We start from the raw sequence: 27,305 nt of genomic DNA, 5'->3' as shown, positions 1-27,305 counted from the left end.
ATTACAGACCTATTTCATTGACGTCTATTTTATGTAAGATTATTGAACACGTTTTTTATTCACAGATAGTGTCTCACTTAAACGCAAACAATTTGATTATCAGTGAGCAACACGGTTTTTGTAAGGGATTGTCTTGTACAACACAGCTTGCGGAATTTTTTCACGAATTAGTATCTGGTATTGATGAGCGCAGACAAACAGATTGTATTTTCTTAGACTTCCGTAAAGCATTTGACACGGTTTCACACTCGCTTCTTCTCCAGAAACTTAAGATATTTAATTTAGATTCAACTGTTATTAGGTGGATTGAAAGCTATTTGTCCCAGTGGCGTCAATGTGTGGTTTTGAACGGCAAGCAGTCTGATTACGTTGATGTTACATCTGGAGTCCCCCAGGGCTCCGTCTTGGGACCCCTTTTGTTTTTAATTTATATTAACGACATTTCTAGCCAAATAACATCCCGTATTCGACTGTTTGCTGACGATTGTGTTTTATATAGAAGCATTACGAGTGAGCATGACGCAGAACAATTACAGAGTGACCTGGTACGTGTTGAAAACTGGTGTTGTAAATGGAAGATGAATTTGAATCCAAAAAAGTGTGTCCATTTAAGTTTTACTAGGAGTAAGAAAAAAATCGATACTCAGTACAGTATAAATAATGACTTCATCAAAACAGAATGTACGTACAAATATCTGGGTGTTATATTATCGAATGACTGTTCATGGAACGCCCAAGTCGATGATGTAGTCTTAAGGGCCGGCAGGGCATTAAACTTCATTCAGCGAAATTTAAAATGTTCCGAAACAAACTTGAAGAAAACGGCATATCTGACATGTGTTAGACCAATTCTAGAATATGCATGTGTTGAATGGGACCCTGCGCAGAAGTATCTAATTGAAAAACTAGAAAAAATTCAAAATAGGGCAGCGAGGTTTGTTCTGGGACGATATGGGCAAAAGGATAGTTGTACTGACATGAAAAGAGAATTAAATTGGGAATTACTCTCAGCCCGACGGAACAAATTAAAACTGAAATTTTTGTTTTCAATATTTAATGGTCGACTGGGCATTAACAAAGACGATTACCTAAAGCAACCGCACTATATTTCAAGCCGGACCGATCACTGTTTTAAAATACGAGAATACCGTGCCAGAACAAACATGTACGCTAATTCTTTTTTTGTCAAGACCATCCAACAATGGAACAAGCTGTCGGAGGAACAAGTGTGCTCTGCAACCGAAGAATTGTTTTTTTCACGTTTGTAACCCCCCTGCAGTAACGCCTTCGGGCAATGCGGGGTAACTTATGAATAAATAAAGAATAAATAAGTTACTTTTAGAGGCCATAGGAAGCTTCCGAAAGAGCGCAAGCACCACGTGACAAATATGTACCAGTCACGTGACAAATAAGATACCACTTTTCCGCGGCACCCGCGGGCGCCAACTACAAATTTGTATCTCGCCGTAAATATAGCTCTAAAAATGTTTCTTTTTCATTGTAAATTTGTTTTATGACTTCCTTAACCCAACCAGGATGTTTAAAAAAAATGTTTTTTTCCTTTGCATGTGTCCTTTAAGTTATTGTGCTGAGCACAGATATGAGTTCAATATTTTTAGGTTTTCAGGTTGAGGCTTTCAAAATCACAAGTGTTTTTGCCCAACTTTTATTTACAATACCCGTGTCAAAATATATGTCACAAAGTATGTCAGCATGTTCTACAAGCGTAGAACAGTGCATCAGAACCGTCATTTTAATTTTATCACCATTCTAGAAAACGTTATTGTGAATTAAACATTTCTTGCTGATACTTAGAAATCAGTTGTTAAAGTCTTGGCCAACTAGGACATTTTGTGGTTAACATTTCTTAGAAATAGTAGACTCGTTGCACTCTCTGACTTATGAGGTATGAAACCCTGAAAAAGGTTTTCTCGTCCGAGTTCTAGATCCAAAGATACGGTAAGCAAAACTTTGTGTTGTGACAAAGAAGAATTTATTTATCGAAAACAGGAAAAGCTTCTTAAATTTGCTTACAAACAGCTTGGACGTGAAACTTTGAATTGAAGTGCCTATTTAAATCTTCACTTTCTGAGTGTAGTAGGTGCACATTTCATTCACATATAATTTGCAAACAGCAATACATGCTGTTTGTAAATTATATATATGAAAAAAAAACTTTAAAAATAACTTTTCAATTTCTTTTATTTTTGTGTTTCAAGATTAGGGACTTTCTAGCACTAAAGTGGATTTAGACATTTTATTTTTATGGCGTAAACTCAACCAACATGCCCTAAGCATCCCAAAAACCCAAAATGTACAATCATGCATTGCCCTTTTTCCTATTAAAAAAGCGACTAAACATGGCGACTTGCCTCCTTTTTCTGAGGTTAATCTCGGGAAAATGGGGCGTGTCCCGGTGTATGGCCGCGTTCCTATGTAGGAGAAAGATCACGAGTGATTGTAACTTTTGAATTTCCGGGGTGCGGGGGCAAAGGGACACCTTACAATGCTTACATGATTGTAAGTTTCGGTTTCTTAAAATGCTGGGGGACGTAGGTTGAGTTTGCGTCGTATAAAGACAATCTTGAAACCCACTTTAGTGCCTCTTTAAAAAACAACTTTGGTCAATATTTTTTTAATTTGGGTGGATGATTGTTTTCAGCTAAGGCAGTGCCCCTGAATTAGAAGGCATAAGTTTTTTTCTCGATGTGTGTACCCTAGTTTTATAAAAATAACGGCTCGAAGTTTAGTTTCGGGCATCTACGGCAACACCTAAACTGCTAGAGGGATGGAAACGCTAATCATCAGTCGTACGGCCGCGACGGGACATCATGAGGCTGCACTACACGGTACAACCAATCGACCGCAGCTCCACCGTGATGTGACATTACAGGGGTGCTGTGCCAGTGTTCCTTGACTAAAAGCTAACCCGCTTGCCGCCCATTAAAGAGCAGCTGGTCACATCTTTAAGATTGGTTTTAGTGGAGTATGCGGCTTCACTTTGACATAATATTTCGACTGTGATCATATTTCGTGGCACTAAAGCTGTACCAGTCATTTATTTTGGTTTTGCTTTCGACCAGAGTTGCCCTTTTAATGGACACTGACAGGGTATTTATACCTGCTAAGGTTTTTATTTGTACATGACATATGAGAGCCCAACTACCCAGAACACAATTCTCGGTTGGAAATTAATTTTCTTTCTACTTGAAAACCGCCGATCGAGAACTGACCGGCTTGAGTCACGCTCACTCTCTTCTCCGTGGTCCCGCACCATTTTCTATGGTTTCGACACAACCACCAAAAATAATCATAGTCATCGAAGGCACACACTCAGTATATTAGAAATGGACAAAAATATGATACCCATTTTTTGTGGCTCCTAGAAAGCTGCAAATACGTTGATTGAAGAAAAAAAAAGTTGCACAGCCACGTGACTTCCGGTATTTTTCTTCTCCTCTTTATTTCTTATTCCTCCCCAGTTCAGTTTCAGTTTCAAGGCATTGCATTTTTTGAGTTTATTAAAAATATACTTGACACTGTAGAAAAATATTGATTGGGTAGTCTTTTGACACCAAAATAAATCACCTAACAAAAAATTTTAAAAAAATAAATTTGGGGGGTGTTAGTGTTTCTTTAAGTTCGAAGCTAACGCACCGACACGTCGAAAACTGCAAGCGTTGTGGAGAGGGCCGTCGGCGACCGTAACACATGTTTTCCCCTGCCGGTCCCCTTCAGAGTATGCAGAGCTGGGGTCCCTGTATGCATTCCTGGCCAGGCAGGAGAACGACTCCATGCTCAGCTTCGCCCAGATCCTCCAGTGGAGCATCCAGATTGCCTCCGGTGAGGACTTTCTTGTTCCCAACGGCATTCGACAATTTTGTTGCGGTGCTTGTATGGCACCGCACAGACAGAATTCTGTCATGCCAGACTTTCTATGTCGAGTAAAGATGTGTCAATGGGACGCGACTGTTGCGCTGGCGATCGGCTGGGACTTCTTTTTGCCGATTGGACGCTGATCTGCCTACAAAGCACTCTCATTCAACCCGCGTCTCGCGTTGGTTTCTCGTATTTGATGTGGGAAATCCAGCACTGCAGCCTCGTCGCCTAGGACGTGGTGACATTGTGGGAGTTCCCTCGCTGCTACCCATCTCAATGAATGATGCGACGCACTGGTTCAACAACACATAGACATTTACTGACCGTTTTCCACGACATGTTTCGCGACTATAGAGACATTTTGTTTTTGGTTGCGCCGCAGGGATGCACTACTTGCACGAGGAGGCTCCAATCAAGGTGATACATCGAGACTTGAAGTCTAACAACGGTGAGTTTTCTCAATGGACGAATATGACGTGTTGGAGCGAGTTCCGCCGCGCCTATTCGCGCGGTACTGTGTGTTTACGTTGCGCCTCATTATGGGAGCTTACATCTGCCTTGAGTCACGACCTCGAGTCACCGAGACGTCCGCAGTTCGTACAAAGTGTGGTACCCAAATCTAGTGATAGCTTTGCATGTGGCGTACGAAGCATGGTTGTGCCAGCAACTCGAAGTCGTGTCGTAAAGTGATGTAAAATAACCTATGGAAAAATCTCCCGTTCGATTGGGCCATTTCCCTCCTATGTCGAGTAGTTTGCTCATTTTTGGGACAGAAATCGACAGGAAGTTAGTCGAACGGGGGAACTTTGAGACCGACTCTCAAACTTGGATCTCTCGGAAGCTCGAACCTTTACCGTGTACTTAATTCCTGTAGGATAGCGAGATTCACATTGTTACAAATGACCTTTGACGAGGTGACGAAATCTTGGAGCAAACTAAACGTTTAATAGGGTGAACCCGTGCCCAAACGAAAAAAGAGTGAGCGGACGATAACGGGCGTTGATGGGGATGTAACGGCATGACTGAGCGCGGGCGAAAGACTCTCTCGTGCGGCACGGTGCAGCTTCTTTTGAAGCCTTCCCTGGGAGCCTAGAATATTCTGCCTCGGTCCTTCTCGAGCTCTTATGTTCTGAAAGTGAACAGGCTAGACGGTTCTCCAACCTTCTCAAACCTTCGACTTGCATAAAGAAAAGTAGAAGGACATGCAGTGGCAGGAATTGAGCCCAAGCCATGTGCGTTTGAGCACGGCGCACTGCTGACTTAGCTACATAGGCGCACAGCGTTATCGGCAGCTTTTGGGATTAACTGGAAGAGAATGTACTGTGAGCCATTTGGGGCAATGATTTTGCGATGGAAAAAGTTGGCGGTTTTCAACACGGCATTTTTTCTTCGCATTTCTTTACAATGCTCATTTTTTTGCCGGCTTTTGCCGGCTATGCTTTTGCTATTTTATACCTTTGGAAATACTTAGCCTCATTTCATTTTTATGAGTGGAACATGCTTTTGGTCCTTACAGTTGTCATTTGTTCTGACTTCACGTGTAAGGTGAGTTGGCAGAGATTTCTTTTTTCCTCAACCATTTGAACTTCAGTGGTTATCAATATAGTATATATTCTTTGGGAGTTTTGAGGTTGGGCAGCTTGCATAAAAGCTTTAAATTCTCCAATCAAAGAAAAAGAGAATTATATAACTTTAGGAGAGTATTTTCTCCCAACAGTGGCACATCCAGTATGTCCCATGTTTTTTAAGCAACTCCTTTCTACATACTGTTGTTTAACTTTATATTGCCAGATATGACTAACCTCGCCACTGACATGGCAAGATTGGTTGGTTTTTTTTTGGTGCGAGGTGGTTGAATGGTTTTGAGTTAATTTTTATATAGTCAGTTATTTTATACAAAGCAGAAACTCAAACCGAAACAACAGAGGGTTACCACATAACAGGGTACCGAAAGAAGTCAGTCACAGTCAGTGGCGTTCGATTTCTCACTCTCCCCACAAGCGTGCAAAGGTCTTTTTATGAATTTTGAGTTTACAGTAAATGGAACAATAAACAGTGTTATGTGACACCCTTTCGTTATTTCGGTTAAATTTTCTTTTATCATTAAACAAAAATACTACCTACTTGACTTTGTGGCAAAAACTTTTTATTGGGGTTATCTTGACTCCACATTTAATTGCCTTGCACAAAAAAAAAAGGAAAAAAGAAACATGTTTTGTTATGTTAGTGGCTTTCTAGGGGAACTGTGAAGCAATTTGTGCATCATGGACTGGATAATTATCAAAATGATCCTTCAGATTCACAAAGTTTTGAACAGAAATAAGTTTACTTCACAGAAAGTAGTTCTTGGAAGGAAAAATATTTTTAACCCTCAACTTGCTTGTCTTCTTCTCAACCCATACTTCATACAAAGTAGTTCTTGGAAAGAAAAAATGTTGAACCCTCAACTTGCTTGTTTTCTTCTCAACCCCTTTTTTCTCCCAATGTTGAAATTGTGTGTATGTGATGTCTCCATGGGTGATTCAGGCAAGCATTTTTTTTGGAGCGGAACTGAAGCGGAATTATCTCTTTTTTAATATAAAGAAGTCGGTACCATATTTGATGCACTCACTCTCTCCAGATTGAGAGCTCATGTTATCGCTTTCTTTTTATCATGGATTTTCTGCTCATTTCATCTCAGCACCTAGGAGGAGGAATGACTAAAATAAAGCTAGGCTTTCGAAGCAGTAAAAGAAAAGACAGAAACATTTCTTTAGCCAACAGTCGCCTATAACACATAGGCATCACGAGGATGTTCAAGTTAGATTATTTGTGAAGATGATGAAGGTCGTCTGACTTTTGCAAGAAGTAACCATTTCATGGCACCATTGTAGGCATTCAAGAAGGATTTTGTTAGTAGAGGTATGTTTGAAGGACTAAAATTTCAACTTAAAGGGGCTCTAAAGTACTTTTTGAGAAACTCCATCTACAAGCTCTAAGCATCCTAAAAAACCCGGAATTACATTCATGCGCGGCCGATTTGCATATTAAAACTATGATCAACGATCCCGACACTTACCGTAGGCGCAGAACGACAGGAGGCGCTACCAAACCTTGCTGAATAGGGTCGAACGGCGGATGGCGCTTGTCAGTCCATCGCGAGCTACGGGTTCCCGCGTGGGTGAGCGGCTGACCGATCCGGCTCGTCCACGCGGGAACCCATAGCTTGTTAGGGGCTTACCAGTGTCGTTCGTCGTTCGACCATGTTCAGCAAGGTTCGGTATTGCCTTCTGTCGTTCTGCGCCTACAGTAAGTGTCAGGAATTTTGATCACAATTTAACGTGCAAATCGGCCGCGCATGAACGTACGTATGTAATTACGTTTTGTTGGGGAGGGATGCTTAGAGCTCGTAGATTAAGTTATGACCATAGAACAAGGATCTCAAAAAGCACTTTGGTGTCTCTTCAAGGTGGCTGGCTTACATTGAATCATTATGTTTGACTCGTCGGATGTGTTTTCATTCCATTTCGCTTGTCTTCCAATAACCAGATCTGCGACTTCGGAGCATCCCGCTTCGCCGGCGGAACCACCCGCATGTCTCTGGCGGGCACGCTTCCCTGGATGGCACCCGAGGTACAACGGCTCTCTTTCCCTCTTGCTAGACTAATTTGGAAAGGAGCACTTTTTTAAGGGCTCTCCGTTAACCTCTCCACTGCTGTTTTTTTTTCTTTCTGACCGCTCCTCACCTCCTTTCAAATTTCTTTTTGTGTTTTGGTTCGGCGGACATTTTGTGCCAGTAATTCGGCAATGGCGCCCTTCCCTGCACGAGCCGTCAGAATTATGACAGCCAAAAGTAGGAAGAATTCGTATGCAGTCGCATCTGTCCATCGGTGCATACGGGATTGGTCCACCGACGTAAACGCAGCAGTTACTTGGCACCGCACAAGGTCCGTCTGTTTGACAATTGCGTCCACGGCGTCCCCCGTGAACAAGCCGCTTAGACATGCTGCTTCATTGTGGTCGCTTCCATCGGAGTCAAAATTGATCAAAAGTTAGTAAAGCGCTTCATCGTTGTCGCTTCCATCGGAGTCAGAATTGATCAAAAGTTAGTAAAGTGTTTCATCCTTCAAGGAGTAAACGCGCGTGCGACGCTGATGCGCCATGGTTGCCCTGCCGAGATGAAGTGACACAATGGACGAACAAACATGTTCTCCACTGGTTGCCTACAATTTAACCTACAAGTCCTTTGTGTTTAGGTAGGTGGCCTCTTTATAAATTGTGTGACAAGCTAGCATTATTTCTTTTACATGAGTTGCCTCAGGAGTGGCAGGGAGTCAGTTTAAAATGCAAAACGAGTACAGTCGATTCTCGTTAATTGAAACTCTCTTAATTCAAACTTGCAGATAATTCAAACTAACATGCAGGTCCCATCCTACGCGTCTCCCGGTAGTTCAAACTTTGCTTTATTCAAACAAATTTTCGGTCCCCCTCAACTACAAATTAAAGAGATTCGACTGTAACACTATACTCGGGCATAGCAGGGGCTGTGTGTTATCTCTGCAATGGCAGTAAAAGGGTTAAGAAGAATGCTAAACTCTCAGAATCCTTAATTTTTTTACGTGTGCGTTGATAGGGCACATGCCGTAAGATACCGCGGAGGCACCCACTTCGTTCAGGTGCCCACTTATTAACCTGTTCCAAACTTGGGAATTCTGCAAATTATACGTTAAAGGGTCTCTGACACGTCAAAAAGATTCAAAGTGCCCGCCAGTGCCCTGTGATGTAACAATGTACCGCAAGGTGTCGGGGCGGTCAGAAGGGAGGCATCGGCCTACGCCACTAAAAGTGGGTTTGCCGAAAGTCACGTGAGTTTCACTCCTCGTGCTCTCCACGACCGTACCTAAGACTTCTTTTTTTATTCTCGTCTTCTCTACGAGCGATCTCAGAAAACAAAATTTGAGTTCCACTAGCTTTTTATCGCTGCACCGTTGGTTAGTTTGCGTGCTGTAAAAGTTGACGACGAAGAGTCAGTGGATCGACGTGATGGAGGTCAATGATTAAAGCATTGCGAGTACAAGGTGGTGTATGAGTGCATGCCATCAGTCCGTTGATGCAGAGCCATACTGGGCACAAAACAAGCTATTGAGTTTTGAAAAAAAAAAATGTAGAACGCACGCAGAAATTAGGATTGCTAGCATACGACACGCCCGATTGCATTCCTAAAGGTTCAGACACCGAGGTCGTCGAATCATCAGATACTCTCCAGGCTGAAGATGCCTACCGTCTAGAGACAACGAACCGTTGAGTTTTCAAAGTACAAGTAAACGTCAAGCATAAAGTATGTGTTTTGTCTAGAACATGAATAGAACTTGTTTACTAGGCTCCCTGACTCCTCTTCTTCCACCTCTACAGCAACATTAGGCGATGAAAAGCAAATAAAAGAAACCTTGTCTGCTTGGATTGCTCGTTGAGGTGCGGAGAATAACAAAAATATTAAAAAAAGATGTACACGCGGTCACGGTTAGCACGAGGAGTGACACAACTCCCGTGACTTCCGGCGATGCCTCCCTTCTAACCACCCCGACATCTTGCGGTACATTGTTACGTCACAGGGCGCTGGCAGGCACTTTGAGTTGGGCTTCATATTTCTATTTTTTTATGAAAAAACTACGCAACTCTAAACTGAAACAATTTTTTGGTGATGTCCTGATACACCATTTTAACGCCTAGCATGAAAAACAAAAAGAATTTTTCGCGTGTCAGAGGCTTTTTAAGGGCCCGATTTGACCAGGGAAGTGCCCATGTCTACATTAATCCACTTTTCAATGCAAGTAGGGTGGGCGCTTCCCTGGTATTTTACGGTATGTGACACAACATACTTTAGGCGAAAAGAAAATTTTTCTTTTTTTAGACAAATACACGGCGTACTGCTTTAAATCGCAACTCTCTGCTCGCGAAATTCTCCCGGAACCGACGCCTTGTGAAATTCACAAAATATTAAACCAGCGAAAATTCAAAGTCAAGTTCTTTCTTGATCCCTGAATCAGAGAAAGGAGGCAGAAAAAAAAAGCAACTGAGCAAAAATAAAATCGTTCACACTAGTTTTCTTGCAGGGCTCATTTTGTGCCAGTAACTCGATTCAATTTGAGTTTGGAGCGATTGCGAAACATGCTTTTACGTATTTCGAGACATCGACAACCACAATGTGAACACTGCCGCCTAGATCCCACTTTGGACAGTCCGCATGGATCGGGCTCTTATTGTATCGCACTAGGATTTACTACAGAGGTGGCCGAAGGTGCACGTGGATGCTTTCTCTAAAATTGTGCAAAGATGGCCTCACCCGAGCAAATCACGAAAAATCTAAAGCTATGTTGTCCCTACTCTTTGCATGCACACTTGTAGTGTTTTGTGTCACTATGGCGCTTATTTGTACCAAATTAAGTGAAAAATAGGTAAGCCAATTGTATTTTTTTTTTTTTTTTTCATTTCACCGATTTTTAGTTGTAATAAATGCCAGAATGGCCCAAAACTATTTGTTTGGTGATTTTGTAAAAAACGGCTTAGCGATAATTTTTCAATAGACAAGACCAGTTTTCGTTTTCTTCCTTTTTAACTCCGGAGGTTTCATGTATTCATATCTCAATGATTGCATGCACCACTTTCGGGCACCTCTGTAGTAAATCTCAGCGCGACACATTGAGAAACCGATTTTTGCAGACCTTCCAAAGCGGGATCAAAGCGTTAGTGTACACGCAATATATAGAAGCACGTTAGGGATTGCTTAAATTTGTTGAGATGTAAATATTGCCCTAGACATTTTTTCTTTTGGGCGGAGAGGACGTTTTGTGACATGCATGTTCTAACTGGGTACCTTAAAAATAAAAATTGATTTTCCGTAAAAATAAAAATTGATTTTCCGAGTTCAGTGTTTTTCAAGTGTGTCTTCGCTAGTTTTAATGGCTATTTGCAACAAAACACTGGTGTTTCTGTTTGCTAATATTTTTATTGAGACAGACGCATTGACCCCTTGCTACCGGGAAAGAAGATACTTGCGGCTCAACATTTGGTTAATTTTCGCGCCGAAACTGCCGGTCGAGAATCGGAGGTTCAGATCTGCTCTCGCCGTCTTCCGTGGTCACAGGCAGCAACTGCATAATAGTGTAAAAAAATATTTTCGGTCCTGGGCCCTCGAGGCACTGGACAGAAAATCTGTGATTAAAAGTGATAAAATCTGTGAAACAAAACTTTCTTTACCGCTGAAACACGTTGGTCAAACAAAATTTTGGAGTGCCTAGTCGTGGGGAGTCACATCCCGTGTTGGTCCTCTAGTTTCTGTTTGACTTTGTTAGTTTTTTCTTGCTAATTGTTGGTACAAAGAAGAAAGCGTAAAGCGCAAGAAGCCAGCGGTGAGAGCGCGAGAGAGATGCACGGAACTGATTTTGGTTGTCCGAATTCTAATGCCTGCTGTGGTGCATCTGCATGACTGGCAGTACATCTCTAAATTTAATTGTGTTAACTGAGGTGAATACTTCAAAAGTGAATCAATTAATTCTAGGTACCGTATTTACTCGCATAATGAACGCACTTTTGTTCCCGAAAAATTGACACATATTTGGAGGGGTTGTTCATAACACGGGGTAAAATTTTTGCATTTACACAGTTTGTGCAAATGTCATATTAGGTGCCAATATGACACGGCAAGCTACTGTGGCACGTCTCCAGTGATGGAGGTGTACCCACGGCTGGTCGGGGGCGCACCACTATAACCATGCTTTATAAATTGCAAACCTTTTTAGGGCGCTTTCGGGGTGCCTTTTGCCAATTGAAAAGTGCCGTACGAATCTCACTCAGCACGAAAAGCAACACGACACAACCATTCTTAGGCGATATATTTTGCTAGTATCCAGCGGGCACGCTCAGGTATAATCCGCGACTATGCGTGTAAGAACTCGTACGAAGTCCAACCCCCCACTGCCGAAGCCCGCTTGCATGAATCAAGTTTCGTTCGAGACAAAAACTCGTACAAAATCCAACCCCCGCCCCCCCCCCCCCCCCCCCCCCTTTTCGAAGCTTGCTCGCACGGATCAAGTTTCGTTCACAGAGAGGCTACCAGACACACTCAGCCTACAGCGCAGCGTGCACCTCGCTGTGCTGTTCTGTTGCGGATTAAATAAACACATTTACCCGGAGCATGTGAAATTTGGCCTAACCACTTTCAAACCACTTTCACGATTTCACTGTCCGAAAGCGGACCACAGACGACAGCTTATTTGTTGACATCAATGCATCCGTTAGGCGAAGAATGTCCGGGGCTCGGCAATTCCTCGACCCAAGCTTCTTCAAGTGTGTGTGACGCTCGGTTTTAGGGTTGATCACTTCCCTAACTACCGCAACTACGCACTTGCGGCCATTACGAGAGCCTTGACTTGGCTTGACTTGGCCTGACTGCTTGTTGGCAAAAGAAAACTGGCTTGGTGGCTTGCTAAATTGGACGCAATTCGAGACTCATGGATCCGAAAATTGGAAATGCATTGATTACGGGAGGAAAAAAAAGAAAGTAAAAATATTGATGCCCATTGTGGGGGGTGCGTTCATTATGCAAGTAAATACGGTAATTCACGAGATAATTGTCGCTTTACACTCATATCCTGACGTCCGCCTCGCTCGGTGACACATTATCCTGAAAGAATGATTGCTTTACTTGAAGCGCCCTCCTGTTTTTTAAGTCATTCTTAGCCGTCGGTGAAACACCATGGATAACTCTGTGGTGTAAAACATTTGCCGTCCTGTCCGTACATCCCAATCTAGCACTTCGCACGAAGAAGGTAAAATTCTTTTTTGGGGTCTTTGACGTCCCTTCAAGACGAGACATACTGAAAAGTATTATCCAGGAAATTGTGAATATACCCAGCTTATTTTCTTTAAATCTTATAGCTGATGAGATTCTTTATTTTTTTTAGCTCACTAATTTGTTTTTATTTTTTTAGCCGCACAGTTTGTTTCAAAACTCTTCTACTCTGCACTTTCTGACTGAAAAAAATTAAGTCAACATGACATGGTGGGTTCGTGGCCCTGCTTCATCAGTCAAGCCCGGCAATAAAGGTTGCCTTTTGTTCAGATTGAGAAGAAACATTTCAATTTTCGTGTAGGTTTTTTCGTGTGTATGTCAATAAGAAAAGTCTACTTCACCCGACCCCTTAGTTTTATCCATTTATTAAATAATTATCATAATTAACCTATACCTTTCCCTTCCCCTCACCCTGACCAGGGTCCTCCATCATCTCCGCCAATTCACAAGGGCTCCACAAAGTATCAGTCGTCAAGAACCACTGCCCTAGAGCACGCTCACGGATTCCCCAAACTCCCGAATCTTCTTGATTACCCCTAAGTGAAACATTTCTAGTTTAAGCACCATTTCGGCAGATCCGAGCCCACGCACTGGCACTTAACTGTTGCTCCAAACACTCCTAGTATGCGCGTCGCTGTTTACGAGATTCGTAAGCTTCTACGGCACTTGGTTATGCCGATTCTGGGGCCAGGAAGGCCTCTGCAGCTGTTGGTCGAGAGGGTCGGGTGTTCCTCGAGATGAAAAATTTTGAGAGCCCCTGCTCTACTATGCGGAGTTCTCAATGTGGCGGCGGCAAACGCTGCAGGTGATCCAGTGCCTGCCGTCTTCGGAGACCTGCGACGTCTGGTCCTTCGGGGTGGTGCTCTGGGAACTGCTCACACACGAGGTTCCCTTCAAAGGCATCGAGGGATTCCAGGTGGCCTGGGCTGTGGTGGAGAAGGAGGAGGTAACTGCCCTCTGCTCTCCCTCTTGATTGAGCAACATCTCTTGTACCGCAGTCGGACGGGCACATTTAAAGGCGAATCAGCTCACGGTCTCGCGCTTATCGGCGTGCTCTGATTTGTAGACCCTTTAAAAGAGTTTGTTCTGAAAGCCTTTAACGTGCTCATCTGACAGAGGTATTATGCTCGTTGTCAGATCAAGAAAAAAGGAAGTTTTGCGCATTATTCATGACCTGTGTGAAGTAGTCCTTACGAGATTTGGTTTTCTAAGGAAGAAACCATGCTTTTGGCATTTGTAACATACTTGTCTCGGTGAAACAACATAATGTCTAGCCTAAGATACACCTACACATGTCTTAGGTTAACGCGTAAAGTGGTTAATTTGTGATGTTCTGTGAGAGGCCAGACTTCTTTTTACTACGGTTCTTGACATGAACACGGGTATAGGTAACAAGGCCATTGTGCTAAATTTTTTGTCACCCAAACTTTTCATATGCGTAAATGCTGAATATGCCCAATTTTCTATATAATTTTCTTTAATGATCTAGTATAATTTATAATAATAATTTTCTCTACTTTTATAATAATTTTATGTAATTTTATAATTCATTCCATATTTTGAATATAACTTTTTATAATTCTCTAAATCTGCGGAGTTCTCCTGCAGAGTTTTCTGTCGCCTGAATTTTCTGTGTAGTATATAAATGCTGAATATGTCAAATGTTTTATATAATTAAAAAAGAAAATCCTATAATTTTATGACAATAATTTTTTATACTTTAATTATAATTTTTTATAATTTTATAATAATTCTTTATTAATTTTTTAAATATGCGTTGAATTTTCTGTGTACATAAATTAAGTGGCGTCTGGGTCCGGAGGTCAGTGCAAACTGGATGCGGGTGCTGTGTTGTCGTTCGGCTATGGCTCGCATTCTCACCGGTTGATCACGAGGCCCAGCCAAATGATAGGATACAATACAATATTCATTTCGGCTCCGGAGAGCTGCAGCACCGCAGAAATACAGGTCACCCATACCGTGGAGGCCCTTGAAGAATGATAAAATGGTATTGCACGAGTGAATTAAAAAAACAAAAAAATGGTGACCATGGTTTAAATGGAACTCGTGGGCGAGGATGAGGGGTTGACGTTGTGGCTGAAGAGGGTGAAGAGCGTTCAGTCTAGCGGCGGTCTTCACGGGGTCGTAATGAGCTGCTGACTTCTAGCAGGCCTGTGTTGAGCGCCTGGCGAGGGCTCCCAGTGTGCCCGGCTTGCAGACAAGCTTGCCGAATTTCCGGCAACGCGAGGAGTCCAGCGCCCCCGTGGTGGGACTCCAGGTGTTGGTGCCGGTGTTGACCGGGTGGCGGTCTTTGTGAAAGCGGGTCTTGGAAGTCTCCCAGCTGCGACGAAAAAAATTATGAAAATATGCTGAGGTCTTTAAATATTGACATTCACGTTGTGTTCAGTCTATCGGCTTCCAGCAGGTGACGCCGAAGACCGTTCGGCCTTGCCGTCTAGGCCAGGGGTCTCAAACACGCGGCCCGCAGGCCGCATGTGGCCCGTGATTCGCTGGGACGCGGCCCGCAGGCAACTGGCTACGAGTCGCGGTTCCGATGTCTCGAGCGCTAGAAAATGCATGCGGCTTCGTGATCTCTTCTCACCGATTCATTTTCGCTCGAAAAGTAGCGCTTCTCTTTTATAGTTTATACTTATCTGTGTTTATTTGCCCTATGTTTTGCTTTATTTTTTGCTCCCCAGCTTTTTTGTAATGGCCCGTGATTCGCTGGGACGCGGCCCGCAGGCAACTGGCTACGAGTCGCGGTTCCGATGTCTCGAGCGCTAGAAAATGCATGCGGCTTCGTGATCTCTTCTCACCGATTCATTTTCGCTCGAAAAGTAGCTCTTCTCTTTTATAGTTTATACTTATCTGTGTTTATTTGCCCTATGTTTTGCTTTATTTTTTGCTCCCCAGCTTTTTTGTAATGGCCCGTGACTCGCTGGGACGCGGCCCGCAGGCAACTGGCTACGAGTCGCGGTTCCGATGTCTCGAGCGCTAGAAAATGCATGCGGCTTCGTGATCTCTTCTCACCGATTCATTTTCGCTCGAAAAGTAGCTCTTCTCTTTTATAGTTTATACTTATCTGTGTTTATTTGCCCTATGTTTTGCTTTATTTTTTGCTCCCCAGCTTTTTTGTAATGTACAACTGTTCCGCTACCAGGCCGCAAGCGCAAGCTATTCGTTGAAGGGTGCATCTCGGCTGCACAAACTTTCGATCAGCTGGAGCAACAGCCAAAAATAAAACTACGAGCTCAGGATCCTTGCCTTGAAAAAATGTCACAATTAAAAGACAAGTATTTGCTAAGAGTGTTGTAATAAAAATCTTAAGGAAAGCAAGAACTGCCAAATACTGATTGTTCTTTTTTTTTTTTAGAATTATGTTTAGAGCTTGGGAACGACAGTGTACTTCTTCCCTTGTTCTATTAAAATGGCAGCATGTTGACGGGGCGGTGTCATTTCAATTCTAGTTTTCACATCACGGCAGGGCCCAGAGTAGTCATCAAACACATAAAAGTGAAAGACCTCACTGGCAAAACTGTGATTTTACAAAAAGCATAGAGAGCGAGGTCTCTTCGCTATAAAATTGTATGCCCCCCCCCCCCCCCCCCCCCTCCCTCCCCCGTCTTAAATTGGCTCGCGACCTTTCCAGTGTGGGCTATTTGGCCCCCACACTTGAATGAGTTTGAGACCTTTGGTCTAGGCAGTGTTAAATAGAGTGACACTCTTAACTCTCGAAAGCCGTTTCATTCAGTCCATCCGTCGCGAGTCGTTTAGTTCTGGTTACAAGAACTGACATTAGCCGTCCGACTGCCAGAAGACATCTGTGTGGCAACGTGACGCCTTGTCGTCTGATAAAAGGTGAGGAGGCTCATGCGCAATAGAATGAGCCTCGCTCTCTCGCAATTAGAACATTTAGAATTTGGATCTGGAGCTGGTCGGACCTTCCTGCAAATTGGTGACCCAGACAATCTACCGATTGCTTGGCCATGCCCCCACGTCGAGCTCAACAATGCCAAGCGATCGTGCAGCAAACAGACGACACAGAGGCCGCTCTCCTTGAATCAAATGCAGGGATTGACAATGCCATTGGACCACTTCCGTTAGGCCTACCACCATTCTGGCCCAGGAAACCCCAGGTTTGGTTCGTACAGGTAGAGGCACACTTTCGTCTGCAAAGAATCACTGCACAAATCACCCGCTCCTACTACGTCGTTGCCTCCTTACCAACCAAAGTTGCGGACGAAATCAAAGACGTCCTTTCACAGCCCCCTCCCTACAACGCCTATGATGATCTCAAGAGTGTGTCCCTGGCTCGCACAGTGGTGCCGGAACACTCCCAGATTTGGCGACTGCTCACAGCATAGGAGCTTGGCGATCGTCGCCCGTCGCAGCTACTTCGTCAGATGCGTCAGCTCTTGGGCTCGCGGGATCCCGACAGCCACGACGCCATCCTACGTGAGCTCTTTCTCCAAAAGGTTCCGGAGGGGACGATAGTGACACTTACCGTCGCTGAAGACCGCACCGTTGACTGTTCCGCTCTCACTGTTCATGCTTTCACAAGGCGCACCACTCGGTCCTGGGAGACTGCGGCCGCTAGGGTGGAATCAGAAATAGAACAGTCGGCTGCCACTATCACCGCCTCGAGGCCTGCTGAGCCCCGACCCACTCAGTCGAGGCAACACAACCCCTTTTGCCACGCTTCCAGCTCAGGCTGCTGCTCGATGTGGTGGTACCATCGCACACTCGGCGACCAAGAATCGCACATTCGGCGACTGGGGGTTCTTACAATCTGGTTAACCTACATTCCTTTCAGCCTGTTAGCGATTCTTTTTTGAGTCCACATTGGCAGCTGTGACATGAAAGTTTTAGTCAAACGGAGAAATTGATTCTGCTTCATTTCACTCGGAGTGTAGTAGTGAAATCGGGGCTCCAGGTCTTATAGGTTCTCTTGCCTGCACTTCTGAGATGCATTCCTAGGCACGGCACTAACACTATAGCCCGGGCTCTTTTGTGCGGTAAGGTGAGACTAAGTGCACGCGCAGGAGGCTAGGATCTCATATTCGCAGCCTCCTCGGGATTGCTAATAAAGTGTTTGTAGATGAACGAGCCTTTGGCGTGGAAGGAGGTGACGAAAACAAAGTTTTGGGGGGGTTTATGCGTGAGGACAACAAAATACGTCCCTTTTGTTTCCGGATAGCAGGAGCAGATGGGACCGTGCATCCTGCTCTCTCTTCTCTCCACATTCTTCAGGGTAAAAGTGAAAAGTGGCCTAAACAACACGCAAACTTACGAGGCTTTTTCACACCACTGGGAGTGTTCATCTTTACTTTGCGACATTGGATCATTCAAAGCCTACAAACAAGAATTACGCATTGGAGGCCATCGCTCGATTGAAGCAAGAGCTAGCGCGAACTGTACATTCTTTACTGATTCGGTCCTTGGGATATTTTATTCGAAAGCAGTGGCGTGGTGGGCAATGAGGAAGCTTTCCTAGTCGTGTACAGTTAACATGAGTCCTAAGGGCTCATTAAGTCCATATCGCACAACTACGGCATCAATTTTACAATGTTTACTACTATATTAAACTCGGCGGATGATATTCCGTGTTTATTTTTTTTTGTTTGAGTACAGTCATGTCTGTTTGGTATGGATGCCCCCGTTCCCCAGAAAAATCATCCATGGTGTAAGTCATCCATAATAATGAATCGGGGTGACAGAGGCGAGTCACGTGACGGCCCTTACGAAAAAGTATGGAGGTGACAGCGTAGGTGGCTCCTGCGTAACCGTCAGAGCAGTGCGGAAGGAGCAACACGTATCCGGACCCTCTTTCGGATGGCCCAGACGTCGCTTTGTCCCCCCCGGAGTCTGTCGCTCAAACTTTGGACAAAAGCGGCATTCTTCTCTCTCCCGCTCGTGTCTTTGACAGCGGTGCGTGCACCCAGTGAGTCACGCGTCTCCCTCCGGCATGCTGATTGGCTCGCTTGGACTTAACCGTTTGCCAAGTTACGGTGAAACGGAGTATAGGAGAAATTAGCTTCGTAGGTCCAGAGCTTCCCTCCCATTCCCCAAACAGTGACAAGGTCTACGGTGAGGTGACCCTAGCCGCTTTAGGCTTCATTTTTCTTTGTTGTAGGTTGTACACAATCTTGAGCGAAAATAGAATGCAAGCGGTAATGACTCGTTTTTACGTGAAAGACAAAAGCAAAGCGTCTTTTGGAGTGCAGACCTTATTACAAGACACAGAACGAACGTCCGGGTGCACGCTGTGACCTATCGAATTCTCTGAAATCTCAGGGTGGGAAGAGATTTTGGACCTTTTTTTTTTAAGTGGGTAGTGGTGTTTATAATAACTAGGCAAAAATGCCTCTATTTACCCAATTCGTCCCCAAAATAGCTGTTCATAATCAAGGCTGCGGGTTTCCATACTAACAGGGCAAAATTACTTTGCGAAGATAGGTCGCTGAAATGTTTGTTCATGATGCGGAGTGTCTTTATTAACGAGACATGACTGCATCGGTGTATTTCGGCAATTTCTTTCGGATGGAGGCTAAAAACAGTGATTATCGGAGAAACTATTTCATGAAAAACTAAGGGTTCAAGTCTTAGTGGCGAGGGTATTGATAAAAGACAGTCCTAGCTAGAGCAATATTTTCCAGAAATCCACATTTTTCAACTTAACTGATATTGTATTTTTTGCACCAAGCGACGTTTTTCTGTGTTTTTCAGTTTCAACTGATCTCGTATCCTTCATGCCAGTACATCTTTATCGGTGTTTTTTAGTTTTAACCAATTTCATGATTTTGTCACTGACAAATGTTTATCGGCGTTTGACAGTTAAAATCGGGAAGCCTACGGCTTGCACATAAATGAGTCATAGATTGAGGCATCATGAGTCATGCTCTCATTGACATATGCACCATTGTTAACTCCACCCTCCCCTGCTTTCCTCGTCTGGTTCCAGAGACTGACCATTCCGAGCACATGCCCGTCTGCATTTGGAACTCTCATGGGGGCATGCTGGAAGACCGACCCCAAGGTAGGCTACGACACAAAAAACGCTACTAGTACAGTGGGGCCCCGATTATACGACTTTCGCGGGACTACGCAAAATCGTCGTATACTGAAAACGACTTATTTTTCGCGGGCTCAATATTTCGCGATTTAGGTCAAAGATGAAGTTTTAGCATAATTCGCAGGTTCTAATTTTCGTGACGCGGCGGAATGTCAATATAGATTCCAGTGTGTTTACATTTTACCGGAATTGTTTGCGGGACCTATTTTTCGCGAGTAGTAGGCGAAAATTAGGTTCTTGCGAAAATAAAGTCGTTTACAGTAATCCGTGAGTCGTATCATCCGAAAAAAACAATAAGTATGGATACAGTGATTGGCCTCGCGCAAAAAAGACAAGGGTTGGTTTTAAATGATGTCTAAGTTAATAATCTGCTGTACTTTGGCGGGATGAGCGGAGCAAGGACGCAACGCAAAAACGCCGAGGCACTTCACAACCCAGGAAGGAGGAGGGAAAGTGCTGCCTCCCGCTCCATCCCGGTGCTGCGTCTGTCTGGGGTTATCGGTGGCGTGTTTTTGGACCCTCCGAAATGGCGCGCAGGCACTCCTAACTCCTCCACCTTGCCGCACCGCCACCTCCCCCTCCTCACGCAGCCGTCGAATTCGTTGCGCGTCTCCCGCCGAAACGTCGTAGGACGCGTAGAATCACTCATCATGTAAACCTATCTTTTAATACATTGTTTCATCAGGGAGATAAACCAGGGATGTATAATCGTGGTTCCGCCATATCAACCTTTACGTGTCCTTGTGCACCCGCTTCCCTGGTGCGCCCGCTTCCTAATCCCTGGCGTCGTAGCGACAGTCAACGTGATCGTCGTTCACCCATCGAAAATTCTCCTGAAGTGGCAACAAATGACTCCATGAAAGGTGCAGCCTTGCGCCGCCGGATGCCGCGACCCTTGCAGTGGGGTGTGGGAGTTCCGGAAAAGTGTGTGAGAGAATGCGAGCATCGCCGTCCTCGCGACGTCCCAACTCCCTGCTGCTCGGGACCGTTGAGCCGTTGAGTGAGCCGCGGCAGAACGGGCATCTGCCACATTTGCCACCACTGCAGCGACACTGTCGGCGACTGCGCAATGCTTCCGCGAAGTCGTCCGACGGAAATCGAGGGACCACTTCTTGTAACACAGTAAAGACTCCAGTCGGAGACATGATGTACTCTGAACCACGGAAGGCCGACAAGTTTCGTGCTCTCGTCACATTTAGGCTAGTGCCACTAAACAAGCTACGCTTTGGAGTAACGACACTTACCCATATTGTGGCCTGAAATCGTGATTGCCAGTTATCCGAAGCTTTATCTGAAATCGCAGGAAACGCTTTTCCGTCGTACACAAATGTTGAAACAGTTCATGACAGAGCAAAGCAATATTACGTGAGCTTCCTAACACCAAATTTAATGCCGAGAAGGTTGCACTTTTGAATTGTGACGATCGGCTGTTGCGTCTGCTCTGCACGAGCACCGAGATGGTGGCTCCCACAACAATGTCGGGGAACGGAGTGCCGACACCCTAAGCGTAGATCATTTGATGGCTCTAGTTTAGGCGGTTGCGTTTTATTGTATTGAAAGCCCCGGCTACGCGACACCTCGGTAACATTGCTGCTTTTGTATTTGGTGAATGTAACTCATGCATACGGACAGCAGTGACGATCGATCGTGCTGTGTTTGCATTATTTCAGGAGCGGCCTCCTTTTTCGGCTATTCTGCAACGTCTCACTACAATGAGCGAAGACGGTAAGACTTGACTTTTTGGTACCTAAGCCCTTTACATTTTTTTTTTCTTTTTTTTTAGAGCGCAGCTTTTAGGCGCCTGTTTCCGTCTTGAGCGGCGTCGCTGTCGGCGTAACTGTGCGCAAACCTCGTGAGGGTTACGAGGGTTACTCTCACGAGTGTTACTCTCACGAGAGTTACGAGTGTTACCCTCAAGAGGATCACGAGGGTTACCCACGTAACCCTCGTGAGAGTTACCCCCGTAGCCCTCAGGAGGGTTACAAGGGTTAGTTACTCTCAAAAGGGTTACCCTCATGAGGGTAACGGGGGTCACGAGGGTTACCCTCACGAGGGTCACGAGAGTTACCCCCACAAGGATCAAAAGGGTTACCCTCACAAGGGTTACTAGGGTTACCCTCACAAGGGTTACTAGGGTTACCCTCACGAGGGTCACCCTCATGAGGGTCACCCCCTGAGGTCACGTGACCCCGCTGATGTCAAGTGACCCCCCCTCAGGTCACATGACCCCCCCCCCCCTCAGGTCACGTGACCTCAGGGAGTCGCCTATCCCTCAGTACCCTTCCATCCTCCTCCTCAAGAGCTCCTCCTCAAAAGCGGAGACTCCCTGACGTCCTCCTCCTCAAAAGCGGAGACTGTCAGGCGATGCCTGACAGAGTCTCCGCTTTTTAGGGAGAATTTCCTACTAAATTTAGTGGGAAAATTTCCCTGCTAACTTTAGCAGAAAACCTCCCATAATGCAATGCGCGGTTACGCCAACGGCGACACCACTCAAGCCAGAAGCGGGCGCCTAAGAGCTGCACTCTAAAAGCAAAAACTTATCTTTAGAGTTCGAAGAACTGAAATTAGTAAATGCTAATCATTTTTCTACTCTGAACACTAAGGCAAGAACCTTTATCTTTCAGGGTCCACACGTAATCTAGATGTACTACTTACCTATATATGAAAAAGAGAAGGTGTAGAAGCAATCTGTTTAGACTACTAATTTTTATATTTCTTTCTCTACGGAGATGTTTTGCTTTCATGTCACGTGGCTTATAATTTTCTGTGACCAACTTGTTTCATTTCACCTCATCAGACTTGCTGTGCAACCTTGCCTCGGCGTACCTCAGCCAGCGGAGTGTCTGGAAGTGAGTATTTTCATTTTCCTTCCATTCTGAGAACACTCTTTTCGTTATTACCACTCGCATTTTACTTTTACATGCTATGCTTGCAGAAGTAACGCTGTTGTAAGTAATTGTGCTTTGTGTATGTTCGGACAGGGGGAAGTTAGCCAGCCTTAATGGACGTCTGGTGTCTCTGCTGTAGATAAGAAATTTAGCCAGTGCAGTCCCACTGTGGGGTCTTTAATGTGCACCGCGCAGTGGTGATACACGATCGCACGCTGGTACGATGCTCATCCAGATCGAAACGGGCAGGGGTGGGAATGGAGCCGAGGATCCCTGGTGTTCTGCAGCGCAAGCTTTCGCTCCACGGGCTCTGAGCAGTGATGTGATTGCTGTGCCAATTGCGCCAAACTGCACCAAGGTGCTAACCCTGCTACATCCTGCTACATTTTGCCAAAATATGAGTAATCTGCACCAAGCCTGTGCCAAAAACCAATTTCGGTCGCCTTTAAAAACCGAAACTAAACTGAGTAACGTAGTTGAGCATATGTGCGTTATGTGGCAGAAGCAGCCGCCCGACACAAAGTACCCTGCATCAATTGTCCAACCGGTCTTGCATGGTTTTCCCGCCGTCTTGCATTTTGCACTCTCGTCGTCTTGTAAATATCGTCTCGCGTTTTTTTATTTTTTTTTAAATATTTTTAACAATAGATGCGGGTGTGTGCGAACGCTCCGACGCTAGCATGCCGGGTAAAAGCCATGCCGACATGCTGTGAAACGAAACCACGTTTTTGCGCGGCTGGAGTTCCTTTGTGAGCTGAAGCACTCGCTCCTGAAAGCAACGGCCGAGGGACAACTATTTTTGGTCCCTGGCTTCCAGTCACCGTGCTTGCGTGAAGTCGGGTGTTGCCGTCCCCACGTCGCTGCAGATAGGCATTTTTAAAATGAAACTGAGTACCGCTGCATGTTCATTAGCATTCCTGTTCTTGTTTAAATCATACATTACTACAAAAATCCCCCCTTCAACTCATCTTTCGAAGTATTGATTACCTAGGTTTCTCTCCGTCGGCTTTTTTCGAGAGGAACCCCGGTACATGTAAAATTTGCCGCAAAAGAAAGTTGGTGAAGAGAAGTGAGCTAAAGCAAACAAGGCAATGTCTGTATGCTGAACACACACAGCACGCTTGTTCATCTCGAGTTCAGTTGTTACACAAAGCGCTCCAAGAACTTTTTGACCCTGGCTCGCAATGTCTTGCATCGATGCGGTAAGGTTCTTTCTTGTGTGCGTGTGTTTAGCTTGTACCTTGTTTGCTGGCCTGGCAAGCGCGCGCCACTGGACTGTTTTTGTCGTATGCTGGACAGTTCCTGCTGTTGCAGTTGCTGGACAATTGCTGTACACGCTCTGCCTCCAATCTTCCTAGGTTGTCATTGATTGTCACAAAAAGTTCTGTGTGCTTTCATTTGCATCATCACTGTTCAATTGTAAATACCCTTTTTTGGGTTCCACTTCCTTTTAAAGGAACTGATATCCTGCCTGCTAATTGTTTGGGATCGATTTGTGCCAGCTAAGCGCAATGCTTTTTTGTGAATGTGCATCTTGATAATGTTCCTTAAATTTTTCTATCGTCAAGTAACACCTAAAATCCAGAACAAAAATAGAAAGTTATATTATGAATTTAACAAGAATTCATTTAAACCTCGGTATCACACCCCTTGATGTTACGAAATTTGCAATAAAGTATAACGAGATTTACTTTGTACGCCCAATTCAAGGCCATATATTTGCCTTAATTTGGTGAAGCTGTCTCGAGGTGCAGTTTTGATTTAGAAACTCGTTAATTGTGCACATACATAATGGCCAAAACCATCAAAAACAAAAAAAAGAATGCTGCTGAAACCTGTCTACACTGTACGACATTGCGACTGCAAACGTGAGATTGGCACCACCTGCATTTGACTGAGATGGAGTATTGATAATCACCAATCTTCATGCTCACTTTTTAATGCTAACAGCGGTGCGCTGTGTACACGAAGTGGGAAGGACATTAGCTAAAGATGCGTTTTTACGGCGGAGCTGTTAAGGGCTAGGTTCCCGAGGATCGTGTCCGGTACCAAACAAATGTCGGCACAAATTCTGGAGCTACCGCCATCTATGAGCAACGGCGGCAACCAGACAACCGGCTTGCTGGCCTCGCTCGTAGATGGCGGCAACCTTTCCAGCCTTCCCACTCTGGTTTTCACCAGAGTGGAAAGGCTGAATTTCTCTAGGCGTTGTCCTAGATTTCGTCCTTGAGGTTGTCCTAGGAGTTGTCCTTGAGGTCGTCCTAGACGTTGTCCTCGAGGTCGTCCTAGAAGTCGTCCTTTAGGTCGTCCTTGAGGTTGTCCTAGACGTCGTCCCTGAGGTCGTCCTCAAGGTTGTCTTAGAAGTCGTCCTTGAGGTCGTCGTAGACGTCGTCCTCTAGGCGTCGTCCTTGGGGTCGTCCCATCATAGTACAGTTTCGCTGGTCTTCCTTTTTCACCAGAGTGGAAAGGCTGAAAGTTTTCTGCTAATACACGTAATATTTTTTTTTTACTCTTCACTTAAATAGTTTCTTTCATGTCAAGTGACCCACACCTGGCACGAAATGAAGCGTACATAGGTGCTTAGGGACACCCTAATTATAATACGCTAATAACAAAGTGTCCCACCTACCCACACCATATCCTAGTTATGCAGTGAACCCCCGTTAACTCAAAGTCATAAAAACCGTGAAAAATTTCGAGATAAGCTGAGTACCGAAATTTCCGAAGTACCAACCCCGAGTTTAGAAAATCTATCGCTGCTGCCAAGACGAGACGGGAGGCGGTTGTGGTTGGGGTTGAACGAAGGCGACGCAACAACAGCGGGGCGACCACGGGATTGGGAGAGCCGATAGAACGTCACAAGCCAGCCCACTAGGTCGCGGCCACTTTGTCCGCGATGGAGATAAGCTTTCCTCTTTAACCCCATTGTCCTTTCAGGAATATTTCTTTTTTTTGCAGGCAAAGTTTTGAGATGTACGATGCCCGTCTGGGAAACCTTTCGAGATAAGCGATGTCAGAATACATGGTGCCTATGAGGATACATTTCGCAACGCACGAAATTTCCGACTTAACCAGTCTTTTGAGATATCTGTGTTCGAGTTAACGCGGGTTTACTGTAGTGTGGCAGGGGGTAGAGTGTACCCTGTAGCTCATGAAGCATACCAAGGGACATCCTAGTTGCTAGCGACGAAGTGCCTCGCCAACCCGCCCAGGCAGGAGATTGAGTCCACCCTGGAGCTGATGAAGCGTGCCGAGCGAGACCTGAGCCAGAAGCAGAAGCAGCTGGAGGAGTGGGAGAGCCGGCTGCAGCACAAGGAGCAGCTGCTTGAGAGGCGCAAGGGATGCATGGTACGAAACCATGCACGGCCATCATTTGTCTGGATCTGGACTTCGTCAGAATTGCCCAAAACACCTCTGCTACTGCCTGTTGCAGCCATAAAAAAAACAAAAAAACTGCCTGTTCGTTTGGTGAATCCCGAAGGTGCTCTAAAAATTAATGACATTTATGGGCCCTTTGTGATATCAGTGCCATGTGACGTCACAGTGTCTTGTGACCATCAGGAAAGCACATGGCAACGTGATCTTACGTCACGTGACTACCGGGAATGCACGTGGTGACATGCTCTTACGTTGCATGAATGTCGGGAAAGCATGTGGCCACGTGATTTAACGTTTTGTGAATACGCATGGTCATGTCGGGTCATATGACATCGCAGTGTCACATGACATTATGGCGTGACATGGCGTCATGTGCCGTCCGGTTACTCTTTGTAATGTCATCTGAGGTCAAGGTGTCACTTGACGATCGTCACGCGGGCAATGTCACACGAACACCGTAACGTCATCATGATCTTTACATGATGACGTTACAGCAAATCTTCTAAAACGCTCGTGACGTAACGTGAGCGCCGTGTTGCATTGGTATGATGTCACCATCGAGGCGACATGCCATGGACACCAAAATGCTAAAAGCTGGCCCTAAAGAGGTTTTTACATTTATTTGGGCTATAACTGCTTTCACGTGCCTCTGTCGATTTCGGTACCTAGCAGAGGGAAAAGCAAACTGAGGCATCATGTTGTTTTTCACTGCAGGAACTGTATGCCCATGATGTCAACACGTGGAGTGAAGAACATGTGGTAAGTCGGTGCCTGTGCTTGTCTGGAATGTTAGCCCCCTGATTTACTTTTAGTGTGTTAGACTTTATTCATTTCAACATTGAGCCATCTAATTCTCCATGTTCTTTATTACATTTCAGTTTCTATGGATACAGCAACTGGCGTGCGATGGTGAGATTTTTTCTAGCCTCTCCTCGGTCATTTTTTTATGCCATTAGATCTCCACCAAAACAAGATATTGCAACTCTCCTGCGAAGCACATTTCATACACCTCGTGGATGGAGTGACTGCAAGAAGTATTTAAAGATAGGTGACCAAACAACAGTGTGACTCTGTAGTTGAAGCTTTAGCACTTAGCAAATTTCAAATACCATAATACCCCGAAAGATGCCCAACCGCCGAAAATAACTCAGCCATATTTTTTTACATGATTTGCTTTTTGTCTTTTATAAACTCCAACAGACAACTTACCTTTAGTAATTGTAGCACTTTGGCCAGCACCTTGGTGACCTTGGCCGAA

The 27,305-nt window shown here is 44.9% G+C and overlaps 1 protein-coding gene across 2 annotated transcripts in view; it reads left to right on the top strand.

Annotated features, from left to right (window-relative positions):
* Positions 1 to 27,305, top strand: part of LOC8025348 (mitogen-activated protein kinase kinase kinase 20) — a 58,985-nt gene that overhangs the window by 11,566 nt on the left and 20,114 nt on the right. For both annotated transcript variants that reach the window (XM_029990492.4, XM_029990493.4), the window contains exons 4-14: positions 3,739 to 3,843; positions 4,262 to 4,327; positions 5,396 to 5,424; positions 7,408 to 7,491; positions 13,515 to 13,655; positions 19,671 to 19,745; positions 21,452 to 21,506; positions 22,579 to 22,630; positions 25,882 to 26,017; positions 26,762 to 26,806; positions 26,926 to 26,956. In XM_029990492.4, coding sequence (XP_029846352.3) covers positions 3,739 to 3,843; positions 4,262 to 4,327; positions 5,396 to 5,424; positions 7,408 to 7,491; positions 13,515 to 13,655; positions 19,671 to 19,745; positions 21,452 to 21,506; positions 22,579 to 22,630; positions 25,882 to 26,017; positions 26,762 to 26,806; positions 26,926 to 26,956 — 819 coding nt within the window. The remainder of the gene's footprint in view (positions 1 to 3,738; positions 3,844 to 4,261; positions 4,328 to 5,395; positions 5,425 to 7,407; positions 7,492 to 13,514; positions 13,656 to 19,670; positions 19,746 to 21,451; positions 21,507 to 22,578; positions 22,631 to 25,881; positions 26,018 to 26,761; positions 26,807 to 26,925; positions 26,957 to 27,305) is intronic.

Source organism: Ixodes scapularis, unplaced genomic scaffold, assembly GCF_016920785.2.
Source record: "Ixodes scapularis isolate PalLabHiFi unplaced genomic scaffold, ASM1692078v2 PGA_scaffold5__190_contigs__length_132052651, whole genome shotgun sequence".
In the NCBI taxonomy this organism is placed as follows: domain Eukaryota; kingdom Metazoa; phylum Arthropoda; class Arachnida; order Ixodida; family Ixodidae; genus Ixodes; species Ixodes scapularis.
Note: the sequence above shows the minus strand (reverse complement) of the source record. Positions and strands in the feature narration are given on the sequence as shown.